The sequence below is a fragment of the Zootoca vivipara genome, chromosome 8 (genome assembly GCF_963506605.1).
Source record: "Zootoca vivipara chromosome 8, rZooViv1.1, whole genome shotgun sequence".
Classification (NCBI taxonomy): Eukaryota; Metazoa; Chordata; class Lepidosauria; order Squamata; family Lacertidae; genus Zootoca; species Zootoca vivipara.
In genome coordinates, this window is record NC_083283.1 from 50,846,996 (window position 1) to 50,860,301 (window position 13,306).

The 13,306-nt window shown below is 41.2% G+C and overlaps 1 protein-coding gene across 1 annotated transcript in view; it reads left to right on the forward strand.

Annotated features, from left to right (window-relative positions):
- The window catches only part of LOC118090370 (cadherin-7), a 115,058-nt gene that overhangs the window by 74,075 nt on the left and 27,677 nt on the right, over positions 1 to 13,306 (forward strand). The window contains exons 5-6 of the mRNA XM_035126025.2: positions 4,868 to 5,035; positions 7,772 to 7,959. Coding sequence (XP_034981916.1) covers positions 4,868 to 5,035; positions 7,772 to 7,959 — 356 coding nt within the window. The remainder of the gene's footprint in view (positions 1 to 4,867; positions 5,036 to 7,771; positions 7,960 to 13,306) is intronic.

Here is a 13,306-nt window from a genome sequence, read left to right on the forward strand (position 1 = left end):
TGTTCTTTCTTATGTTCTTATTTCCACATCCCTGAAATGTGTTTGGTTTTTGTAATAACAAGTATATTTGAAACATGTAAATACTTGAAATTATTTGTATTCATCTCTACCTTTCTTTTCGTTGTGATCTCATCCATTTCCCCAGCTTCATTTATCTGCACTCCAGCAGGTTTCCTGAGACTTTTTTTAAAAAAATAATAATAATAATCTTCCAAATATTCTAAGAGGATGGGTTTGGGTTTTTTATGTCTTATCTTTGTGAAGAGTTGTTTGTACTTCAGAGTTAGAGTCTGACTGAGTTCTACTGTTTGCACGTTACAGTTTCCAGAGAAAATTGCCTACATTCAGAATACTGTCCAGTATTAAAATGTGGCAATGTTTCTGATTGTCTCTTAAGTAAAATATCTCCCTTAGTCATTGTGCCAATTTTGAGCACTCTGGAACCTCTTCCTTACAAATACTCACCTGTGAAAATGAGTAAGTGTAGGGTTCCCTGTTCATACAGACAATCAGTCATGTGGAAATAGCCCTCTGTGTATACTGCTATATGTACAGGGGTTTGCTGCAAAGATAATAAATGTGCACCAATCAGTTGTGGAACCTGTCACTTCCATGTTGTTCACTTCTGCTGACCCACATTGATTTTGCACGATGAATGTATGCAAGGGGCTCACAAACAATTGATGTGTGCCAATGCTAAAAGGATTACAGGGCCACATTGCCATACTGGGGCATTGGTGGTATCAAATAGCAGACTGTATCATAGGCAGGAGCAAGTGGGAATCATTAAATAGAGCATGCCAGAACAGTCTAAGGTCAAGGCAGAAGATCAGGAGCCAGGGCTGCCAAGCAGTAGCATAAATCATTTGGTTCAAGGTTCAATTTTCTGACTCACTTTCTGCCCCAGAACAGCTTTTCTCCTTTCTCGCCTTACTTTCTACTCAAAGTAGAAAGTAGTCTACTTTCTACTCAAAGTAGAAAGTAGACTATGAAACTTTTATCTACTATTGTTCTTGTTAAGTATCAGCCATCTCTCTCTCTTCTCTCTCTCTCTCTCTCTACTTTCCTTCAACATCTCCTCTGGCCACTTTTCCTCAGCATGCAAGGTGTTGCTGGTGCATGCATTGGTCAAACCACAAGGCTGTGGGATGGCTGGGGGCAAGTGAGGAGACACAGGGCAGGCTGTGACTCTTAGGCCTACCTGACCATGGCCCAAGAAACACACAAACACATGTGGGGTGTGTGTGTGTGTGGTAGAGAGCATTCCATTTCCCCTAAAGTAAGAGGTTATTCTGAACATGACATTGCACTTGTCATTCATAGAACAATATAAACCCCCTTCCACACACCAGATGGTCAGGCTGCAAGCAAGCAAGCAAGCAAGCAAGCAAGCAAGCAAGCAAGCAAAATTAAGTCCTCATACAAACAGGTTCTTTTTGCCACTTTCATTTTGCTCAGAGCAAAGAGTTTCAGGGATTTTAACTGATAAAGTATGGGCAATGTGACAGGAGAGGGGCCTTGGGCCTTCTCAGCCAAGCCCCAAAATTGCCTTTATTTCTGTAATTTTCAGCCTATTGTTTCTTGCCCTTCTTTGAGCAGATAATGAGTCTGACTGTTCGCACTCCTTCAGATCTGTTTTGTCAACTTTGCCGTAGCCTGTCATACAATTAATTACATTCTTCATGAAGGGAGACATCCCACAGGCTTGTGGGGTCAGCATATGATTTAAAGAAGGACAGACTGACAAAAAACACACACACACAAGGGAACCATTTGTGAAGTTGTCTTTCAGCCTTCCCAGCCTGTTTAGTATGGATGAAATAAAGCTATTATTATTTTATTTTATTTTAAAATTGTCCGTTCAGCACAGGGAAGATTAATGGGCTGCTCTAAATTCAAAAGAAGAGGAAATAAATATAACTGGAACTAAAGAGCTTGCAAACATTACAAGGAGATATAGAAGCCCCAATGCACCTCTGTTATCCATGTATTTTATGTTTCCCTTCTGCTGACATGTAGCAGTAGTAGTGTAAAAGCCCATCTCTCTGGAAATCAGAGACACCAGCTGGACCGTGTAACAAGCATGAAATAGTCATAAAGCCTTCCTGGTTTGAGGAGGAATATTTATTTATCTGATACTTAACTGCACAGCAGAATGATGACAAGCTAGCTTCTCTCTCTCCTCCCTTTACATTTCAAGCCATAATTACACATGGCACGGAGATGGCCAAATGGATAAAACTAAAACTAGTTCAGATAATACAGTGTTTCAATTACTATATCAAAGCTTCCTAATTATAGTGAGTGCTTTAGAAGTGGTTATTGTTTTTTTTAAAGTTTGCTTTAAAGATATTAGCTAATTCAAGATAGCTTCATTGAAATGCATAGTGCGATAACAAGATTATTCATAGCAGCAAGAATCTGTGGGGCCATTTACCATTTCGAGCCATTAGGAAACTCATTGTGGCAGCCTGGAAGTTTAGAAACTGCTCTGTTTAGACTGATGGGCCTCAGCGGCACCGGGGCTTAGGCTAGCTCTGTTCAGGCTCCGGATTCCTAAGAGAAAAGTTCAAATGCTGTTTCACTGGCAGGTCTTTCTCAGACTCAGCGCCGTCTTAAGCGCCCCTGTCGCCATGGTGCGCCGGATCTCTCTGGCGCCCTTCCGCCCCGTTTCCCGGCGCGGTGGGCGGGTGGGCGCGGCGCTGCTGCGTGGCGGGCGGGCGGGAAGGCACAGCGCGATCTCTCCAGCGCCCTCCCGTCCCATTTCCCAGCGTGGTGGGCAGGTGGGCGCCGCGCACAGCTGCGCAGCGGACCGGCGGACTGGCCGGCCAGCGGGCGGGCGCAGCTCACGCCGCCCTCTTGGCGGGCCGGCACCATGGTGCCCTGCGTCACCGGGGGTCTACGACGAGCCGGCCCTGCTCAGACTGAGGCTTAAATGGGAGCTGTGGCCCTTTCTCAGTAGCTAGACCTCCCTTCCTTCTTTTAGCAGTCCTTGACTACAGTGGATCAGAGGAGGCTGTTGTTCCACTAGGGCTTCTGAGCTGGAGCCCGTGTAGGCAGACAAGAGCAGCAGAGAGGTACTGACACAATGGGTTGACTCTGAGGTGGTTTTGTCTCCAAATTCTTATCCTCATCCCCTGAAAAGGGGAAATGCAACTCAAGGGTCATGACATCCACCAAGTGTTGAATGGCTATCTTTTCTTGTTCCGCTCTTTGTGGTAGAGAATATATAGAATGACAGGGTGGATGTCCACATTAAGCCTTTTCCTGGATCTTGAGTGCTCTCATTTTGCAAATGAATCTCCACAACCCTCAAGACATCTATGCACAGACCACATCAATCCTGCATCTGTCTAGATGACAGATATGGAAGATGACAGGTCATTACGAGGCAAAGTATGAGAACCCAGTGACCACCTTGAAAAAGATGAAGTTGCTTCTGCACGACATCTATGTCTTTCCATAAGCAAGTTGTGTGTATTAGCATTATATGGTCTGTCTCTGGGCTACCCTTCCCCAGCTGGATGCCCTCCAGATATTTTGGGCTTTAATTCCCATCACCTCTGATCATTGGCCAGGCTGACTGGGACAGATGGGAGTTGCAATGCAAAACCTCTGGAGGAGTTGGGTTTGAAAATGCTGCTCTCAGTGCTTGCCCAAGATTCCTGACAGAGGCTTCCAGCAGCATGGAGACAAAACAGTCTTTTGAAGCTTAGAGCCAATGGCAAGTGGGTGGAAAGTAGCCTACCCCCCAAAATAAAAAAATAAAATAAAGTCCTTGCTAAATGCTCATAAGCAAGAGAGGTGCAACAGACATTTTAACATGAACTATGGATCGTGTTTAGTCTTGGAAATGAACCAGCGTGTTTAAACTTTATAGCACTTATAGATTTTCCCCCCTTATTATTGTTAGCTTGTAATATATTGGGAACATGTCTCTTGATTGGATATGCTTTGAAGTATTGTGCTTTCCCAGTTTAGTGTTCAGGTTATGAATGGATACAGTCATTCTTTATACAGTACATTGACTATATGTATGGCTGTAAGCTAAATTCATTAAAACAGGAGCGATGGGGTATATAAGGTAGTTTTGACCTGCACAACATGCAGCTCTGTAGTAAATGCTGAAGTGCAGGAGTTCCATGTTTTTAAGGGTGCTCTATTTCAGCTACATAAGTCTAACCACAATGTATATTTTCACATTCTGTGTAGCACAGGTCTGAACTGAAAACTGGGTTGGGGACCAAGCTACAGTGGGTGTCTTCAGGGGCACAGCTACTATATTTTTTTTTCTTTGTTGCCATTGTTTAAAGAGAAAGGGAAAGAAATATGGTTAAGCATGGAGAAAGAGACAAAGGAAAGAAAGGGAGAGACTGTCAGGGGCAAAAATATACACATACTTCTGTATCTAGAGCATGCCATGCAGCAAGGTGAGTCCTAGGTCTGGAAGCACTGAAAACCACATTATTAACATGCAGGGCACAGTTAGAGAAGGCAAAGTTCACATTATATCCCACTAGTGAATGTTCAAAGCTAGTTAACATTCCTAGTAATAAGGCTTTTCTTTTGGATTGTTCCTGTTGACGTGTTGGATCAGTTCAAATCCCTTACATTAGTGCAAGGGTGACTAATCTGTGACCCTCCACATGTTGCTGAACTTCAACTCGCACTATCATTGACCATGCTAGCTTGGGCTAATAGGAGTTGTAGTTCAGCAACAGCTGGAGAGCCACAAGCTAGCCACCTCTGCTTCAGTGTACAGTACTCTGTTTATCTTTTGATTGATGTATATTTTCCCCGCTATGCTTCTGAGTTGGAAATGTAGCTCTGCCACTGTTTCATTTATATGCACTTTGCCATCTTCCAGGTATTATCAAAACCGCGCTTCCCAATATGGACAGAGAAGCCAAAGACCAGTATCTACTTGTCATTCAAGCGAAGGATATGGTTGGTCAAAATGGAGGGCTCTCTGGGACCACCTCTGTCACCGTCACCCTTACAGATGTCAACGATAACCCTCCCCGCTTTCCTCGCAGTAAGTTTCTGTGGATGATAAATTAGGAAGACTATATTTCTTACAAAACTAAATCTACATTAGCTGGCTATCTGGGGGAATGCTCAAGTTCATTTTAAATGGAGAAGGGCTGGTGAATTCAACTTCACTCAGTTTAGTGCACCAGATGGTTATGGATAGGTGCTGATTCCCCATAGTTGACTGTTCTCCATAGGCAGCTGTGAAAAGAAGTTATTAGTCGTCTCCTACTACTTGCCTGAATGTACCAACATTTCTGTGTAAGAGATGTGCTCTACTATGAAACTGACTGGATTTTTTTTTAGCTTTAGGATGCTGCATCCTAACTCCATTAAGCTTGATCACATGACCTGGCAAATCATTTTTGCTGCCAAAAAGGGCCATAGAAGTCACAAACCATTTTAAAAGATTATTTCCCCCTTTGCCAACCTTGGGGAAGCTCAGCTGGCAGTAGCCCTGCTCCTGAACAAAGTTTGGACCTGGCGTACTTTAAAAGGGCATAAATTGTGCTGACTTTCCATATTTAAGGATTGTTGCCTAATCTCATCTTTCTTGGACCTCTCATCCTTAAGGTCCTTCAGCATGGAGTTTCAAGTTGGGTAGTGAGCCTTTCAGGTTCCCAGCTGTTCAAGTGTGTTGGCTGCACTACATAGTATGCCTGACTATTGCAGCCTACACATATTCTGAGGGGCTATGCAAATGTCCGTTCTCCATCTTTTGGATCCCTTTGGGCAGGCTTCCCCAAACTTCGGCCCTCAAGATGTTTGGGACTACAATTCCCATCTTCCCTGACCACTGGTCCTGTTAGCTAGGGATCATGGGGGTTGTAGGCCAAAACGTCTGGAGGGCTGCAGTTTGGGGATGCCTGCCTTTGAGGGTTTTTTTGGTGCATCGACGTGTGTTGCCAGTACTTGAGGATGTTTGATTTCTTTCTGACTTTATGATTACAGTCTTTCTGTGATTAATTATAAGGTGCATCAAAATACCTTGTGAGGTGGATGCATAGTTGTTCTTGTGTGCATCTCGCATTGCCTGGCTATCTCTGTCAATTTCCACCCCCCACCCCCCAAAACACTGAGTGTTTCATAGAAAAATCAATCTGGAAAGAACTGGAAAACAATCTGCCCTCAATTTACTTGCTTTGACCAAGGTGGCTCATGACTGAACTAAGCAAGGAAAAGAAACAAGCTTATTTCCAGACTTGAGCTAGCCTGTTTATACACAGTCTGCTGCTCTTCTCCACCTTGCTGCGATCTTTCTTGTAAAGTCATTGCAGGAGTGAATTAGACTAATGTGAGGAACATATGCATGCCCAATCTGGTCTGTTTTCAAGTGGGTATGAAAAAAAACAAAACACCAAGCCAATCAAAGCAAGACTGGGAATTAGATTCTTCCCCCCTTGAATTGTTTGGGCAATAATAAAACACCAGAGATTCAGCTTTTCGAAGTGAGAATGTTAGTGACTTCAGCCTGCATTTTGTTAAGCTGCAATCTGTATCAATTTCAGCTTGAGCCGCAGGTTTAGAGTTTTCACAGGAGAAGAAGGATGCCTTTGCAAGAATAGCATTTATCTCAATTACATGGCGTGAAGAGCCAGGAAACTGTCTCCTTAAGACACAATTAAGACTTATCTCTTATTTTACAAATGGATTTATTCTTTTCTTTGGTGACATGAGATATACTCCAGAGAAAATAAATGTCATTGGCTGTAGTCTGCCTTGGTAGGTTAAGTGTTATTTTTCCCTTTTAGATGTTATTTTCGTCAGTTTACATACGCATCAATTGCTTATGTGGATTTATAGTTGTGAGAGTGGAATAATGTTGGAGGAATGGACTCCAATAGCAAAGCTTAAAAAATTTCTTCCTTGCAATTTCCAATAAAAACAGATATTATCTGCACATCCTGAACTAATGTGTAGACCAGAACATAGTTATCCTTTGGATTTCACGCTTCTCTGCATTTTTACAATGCAATTTTTGACTCAAAATGCATTTGCAAATTGATACTTCAAAAGAAAACACCTTTAGAAATGAGCATTTTGAGAGAAAATACCTTTAAAAATGTATATTTTGCAAGGAAATATGTTCCAATATGTATATAAATTTCCATGCAGATTTTTTTTATTAAAAAAAAATGTTTGTTAAAGTGGAACAGTTATATGAATGAATGAATGCATTTGAAAGCGACATGAACTGGAAATAATACTGTGAGCAAAATTTAACTATTTTGGGGCTGATCTCACAAAGCCTGAGCTATAACTTATGTATATTTCCCTCCTCCAACATGACATTAAATACTACAAGCAAGCAAGGTGGCAAAAATAATCTCTAGAGCAGATTGTGGATGGAAGCAAGGGTAGCAGCGGTCTACTTGTACAATGTGGCAGGTCCTTTTTAAACATTTTTTTTTAAAAATTGTTCTACCGAGGGCACAGAGGAGAGTTATGATACTAAATCACCCAGTCTTCAACAACATGGAGCACTTTAGATGACCATGCTGGCTGGCACTGATAGAAGCTGCATTTCAGTCGTCATCACCATCCACAGCAGCATCTTGAGGGCACCAGATTGACCAAGGCTGAAAGAACATTTTCCCTCGTGGCATTTTAAAGAAATACCAAATGTATTATGTTTAGAACCCTTCCACTATAAACTAAGTGAGGTCATTCATTGATTGATTCATGAACAGATGAATCAATGAACAGATGAATCATCCAGTGACTGTTCTGAACTTTACAGGATCGTATCAATATAATGTCCCGGAGTCGCTACCCGTGGCTTCAGTGGTCGCCAGATTAAAGGCTGCAGATGCTGATGTGGGATCGAATGCCGAAATGGAATATAAAATAGTGGATGGTGATGGCTTGGCCGTTTTCAAAGTCTTAGTGGACAAAGAGACACAAGAAGGAATCATTACAATACAGAAGGTAACCTCACTTCATTATTTCTGTCACGGTACACAAGTAACATCATCTCACTTTCAGTTTATGCTAGGAAGAGGCTTCAGCCATAAGGCAGATAAATAAATACCAGTGAGACCTGCGACAAAAGGTTGTAGTATAGAGTACTGCTGCTTGGGATACCAGCCATTTCATTCTCCTTCACCCCATTTTCTGCCCCTCACCTCCTCTAACCATCAGCTAGCAGACCATGGCCACTCAGACATAGTCTCTATTGGTCTGTTTTTTGGGGTTCCCACTGTGTGGGGGAGGGGGCTCTAAAGATTTTTGTTCTTCTGAAAACCTTGGGGTTCTCCCAATCTTGCTGACATCTCACATGTGGGGTGATGCCATTTTGGTTACATATGCAACAACTCACAGTCTGAACATTGGAAATATAGATCATAAAACACACATTAAGAATTCCCAACTATGTAGGACTCACCCCTCCCTTCAGTCGGCTAATAGGTAAATATCAGAAGTGATTCTGTTGAATGTCAGCATACATGATTGAAAATGGATAAGGTAACCTTCAGTAGTTATGTCAGGGTTAACAAGAAAGGTATCAACAGTGCCAAGAAAGAAATGTTGTAGTTCTGTGGTTGAATGGACAGAATGAAGGACGAATTCTGAAAGTTTGATCACCCTGTGTTTTGTTCTATACATATGGAATCCATGCAGTAGACAAATTGTCACTGATGTTACTTTTTCCATAAGCAATGAATAAATGAGGGAATTACTTTCCCCTTCCTTCTCAGTCTGTTCAATGGGGAAGATAGGAATAGATGGTCCCTTCAGGGAAATATAGTTGATTCTTAATCTGAGTATGTGCCACAGAAATCTATGCAACAGTTTTGTTTTGATAACTTTTGTTCTTTGAAGACAGTATTGCCGTCTTCTTCCTTCCTCTTTCTCTGTGCGTGTCCACGTGCGTAAATGCATTTCAATATTGTTGTAATTTTCTGATTTTAGTCTCTTTGTTCTTATTGCATTGTTTGTTTTATAATCCCCAGTGAATTTGCCTGATGGAACAAGGCTCCTGGGACTCTTGTTCATTTGACAGATGCACAAGCCTGATTAGTCTTAAGATTAACCAAAATGGGGGAAATGATTCTCCAGCAACAGGGCTTTTGAATGGTAGATTACTGTAAATTATATAATTTGATAGTTGCCATCTAGTTTTGTTTAAAAGGAGAGTATCAAACTACTTCCTTTGAAGAATAACTGCATATCAGGTCCTTCCTTCCTTCCTTCCTTCCTTCCTTCCTTCCTTCCTTCCTTCCTTCCTTCCTTCCTTCTCTTGTTCTTCTTCGACAGAGAGGGCTGCATTGTAATTTCCTCCAGACAGGACAAAATGCTCACTTTTTTTTTTTTAAAAAAAAGATGAATGGATGAGGCTTAGGATCTAATCAGATAACACTAATGCACAGATATTAATGAAGCTGTCAAGCTCCATTCACTGTGCTGAAGGAAGAACCAAAGTATGCTTTGTCTTTTTAACCTTCAGCACTGTTCTAGTGATTTGTAAGGTGTTTGTTTGCTATTCTAACAATCCCCATATTTCAGTTATGGTCAGGAAGGGGTAAAGTGAATGCCAGCTAAATGATGGTTTTTATAAAATAAACATTAGCGTTATTGGATTCAAAGTGAAGCAAAACAAACAAAAAACAACCCTTTTGATGGAGCATCTTTAGAAATTAAAACTTCTCTACTACTTTCTGCATTGTAACATTGCTTTCCACTATGTCACTGCAAGATTTCATCATTTCATGCATGAGAAAATCAATAAAACGACTATTTCCACCACCCCCCATCTGATCCAGTATTTGAGAGCAAGAGGCCTGTCAGGCAGATGGAGCCATTTAATTATAGTTACATAGAATCACAGAGTTTGAAGAGATCATGAGGATCATCTAATCCAATCTCCTGCAATGCAGGAATATGTAGTTGTCCCTTACAGGGATCGAACCTGCAACCATGGTATTATCAGCACCATGCTCTAGCCAACCAAGATGTCTGTTAGTTCAGGGTGAGCAGGATCTAATTCTGTGGGATGGGCTGAATGCGGTATAGGGCAGCCATTACTGATGAACAACTGTGGGGGAGAGGTCCCCAGGCACTTACCAGCAAGTGTTTGCTTGATGGCAGCAGAGAGACTGGGCATCTGGCACATGGCTCTTGAACAGTCAGAAACACCCAGTGTAGGCCTATAGCGTGATCAATCCATGATCACATGTGACACTGCCTGGCCATGCTCTTAAACAATATATAATTTATTTTTCCTCCCTTGCCCCCATAGAAATTATTCTATTACTATCTGTTACAACAATAAACTATTGTGGTGTTCTTGTCACATTATCCACTTTCCTCTATAAGTTCACACTTCTGATGCAAGACATGGGAAACATTAACAAATCCACGGAACACATTTCTCCATTCTGACATTTTCTGACATTATCCCATGGACACTCCACACTTGAAGCTCTCAGGGTCTCATTCTCATGCTAAATGATGGTGCCACGGTGCTGTCTGAACATAGTAAGAGTACCTCTTACCCCAGTAAAAATAATAAGACATGTCTATTTCTGATTCAGGAGAGAACAGAGTTAGTTAGCAATTGTTGTATGTCTTTATGTCAAGTGACCATTATGCTATAGTCATCAAACTCTATTTGTCTGCTGTATTTTTATTAGGAAACTTACAAAAGGGCTGCTTTAAATAGTTTTATTTTGTCTTTTTCACATCAAGTACTTAATGTCTTGAAAAACTGGCAATTGTTCATACTCCATTCACTTTTTCCAACTGGCTGCTTTTGTTGTAATAATTTTCCATGAAGCAGCTTTATGAGACCGTATGCATGATATATCTATACATTTCAGCAATTCTCACTCTTGTTTTTGAAGTTGGTACAATCTTGCAAAAACAGCAGTGATTGAGACTTGTTGAAATGTAATTATTTACTTCTTTATTAAGTATATTCTTAACCAACCATTCATCATATGATCCCAGTTCGGCTTACAGTTCTGATACTTAGCAATTCCAATGGGAAAATTCATAATGCACCATATTCACAGCATTGCTAAATAAAATAGCAAATGTGATAATAATATGTTGCTTTAAGTATGTGTGTATATCTGCAGCTTCCCGGGCAGTGCAGTCAGTATGAATCCTAAACCCCGAACCAAAGCACTTCGGAAAGACCCAGGGCTTGCCCTCCATAGCTGCCCACACTGAATCAGACCCCCTTCCAAAACTTTGCGTCTGAGTCAAAGAGACACAAAGACACAGACCGTTTGTGAAAACCTCCAACACCCAATATAACTTTGGTGGTTTGTTTATTTTTTAAATTCAATTTATATCCTGCCCTTGCTCTGAAAAGAGCCCAGGGCATCACATAATGAAGACGTTATGTATGATTGTTGGGAGGTGGGAGAAGTGCCGTTGTGAATGATAGCTCTAGTTTCAAGCCACAGAATGACCTCAACGAGAGTTTCATTTTATTTTCATTCATGGTGCTTTTGGGAGAGATGTGGAAGGCTCTGGTCAACTACTGTCAATTGAGAAGCAAACAAAAAACAGCCTCTGCTTTCATTTATCATAACTCCCTAATCTCTGGACCTATCCTTATGAAGTTTTGCAGGTCTTTCGGATAGGGTTCCCCTCACCATTTATGGTGTTTTCATACATACTAAGGCACCAAAAGTGGCTCCCAAGTCCTGCTGCCGCTTACCAAACATTATGAATCCATTTTTTGTCCTCACCTGACCTCTCTTGTAATTTGTAGGCACTTATTTGATCTGCTACCTCCCACGTTGTGAAGTGTTGTGATAGCAACATTAACTGCAATTTGTCCTACCATTCTTCTTAATCAATCTAATTTACATCTTTGATTGTGACATTAGCAGCAGTTCAACTGCTTTCCATTTGGCTGATTTATATGATTTGAAAACAGCTTCACATACTCAAAAATATTATTATGATTTATTATTGTTAGCTTGAGTTCCATTATTTACTCTCATTAAATAATTATCTTGTTTTCTAATTACCCACATTTTGAAAGTTAATGTGTAAAAATATCAAATCAATCAATTAATTACTAAGCAAATTCTGGTTTCTTTTCTTCATTTCTTCTCCTGAACATATGCTGTTACTTTAAAATAATAATAAAATAATATTTTTATGTACATTAAATTTAAAAAATTAGCAGTAGAAAGAGACAGTTTACTTACCAATGCAAACAACATTATGCAGTGTTCTTGCATTATGCAATCATCTCCTGGTAGAAGCTCCGTGGAACGGCATTGTATTCATTTAGTTAACAAAATGCATACACTGCTTATTAGAACAAAAGTCTTCTAATGCTTTACAATGGACAGGTCAAAGTATTCATTAAAAACACAATTAAAAATAAATATTAAAAACAAGTTACACAAACATATTTAAATGGAAAAAGTAGTAATTTCAAAACACTGCTACTTACTAAAATCACATGCTAAAATTATGTGCCTAGGTGGGCTTGCAGTAAGAAAAAAAGTCTGTAGCAGTCACCAAAAACAAATATCAATAGAAAAGGAGATCCAAAGTGTAAGTGCTGCCACACTTAAGGTTCAGTTTCTTGCATGTGTGAAATCAACAAATTGTGGCACTTCCACATATCTAAGTGGTTGAATGGGCACGTATGGGGTGAGGCGATCCTTCACAATCTGATCCCCAGCTACTGAGCACTTTACCTGCTAATAATAATTTCTGGATTTAGGCTCAATAACAAATTGGCAGGCAGTGCAGATTTCTAAGCAAGGCTGCTCTATGCTGACAGGGTCTTGTTCCAGTCAACAATCATGCTGCCGCATTCTGGAACGCGGGTGGCGCTGTGGTCTAAACCACTAAGCCTGTTGGGCTTGCCAATCAGAGGGCCGTCGGTTTGAATCCCCGCAACAGGGAGAGCTCCCGTTGCTCTCTCTCCCAGTTCCTGCCAACCTAGCAGTTCTAAAGCATGCCAATGCAAGTAGATAAATAGGTACCACTCTGGTGGGAAGGTAAATCCGTGCGCTCTGGTTTCCGTCACGGTGTCCTGTTGCACCAGAAGCGGTTTAGTCATGCACGCCACATGACCCAGAAATCTGTCTGTGGACAAACGCCAGCTCCCTCGGCCTGAAAGCGAGATGAGCGCCACAACCCCATAGCCATAGCTGTCAACTTTCGGGTTTGAAAATAAGGGATCAGCAGCCTCACCTGTCCCGGGGACAGTCTACGGTATATCTAACAATCCAGGATAGCGGTGGGAAACGGCGCTGAAATAAGGGAATTTCCAGCAAAAAGGGGAAGGTTGACAGCT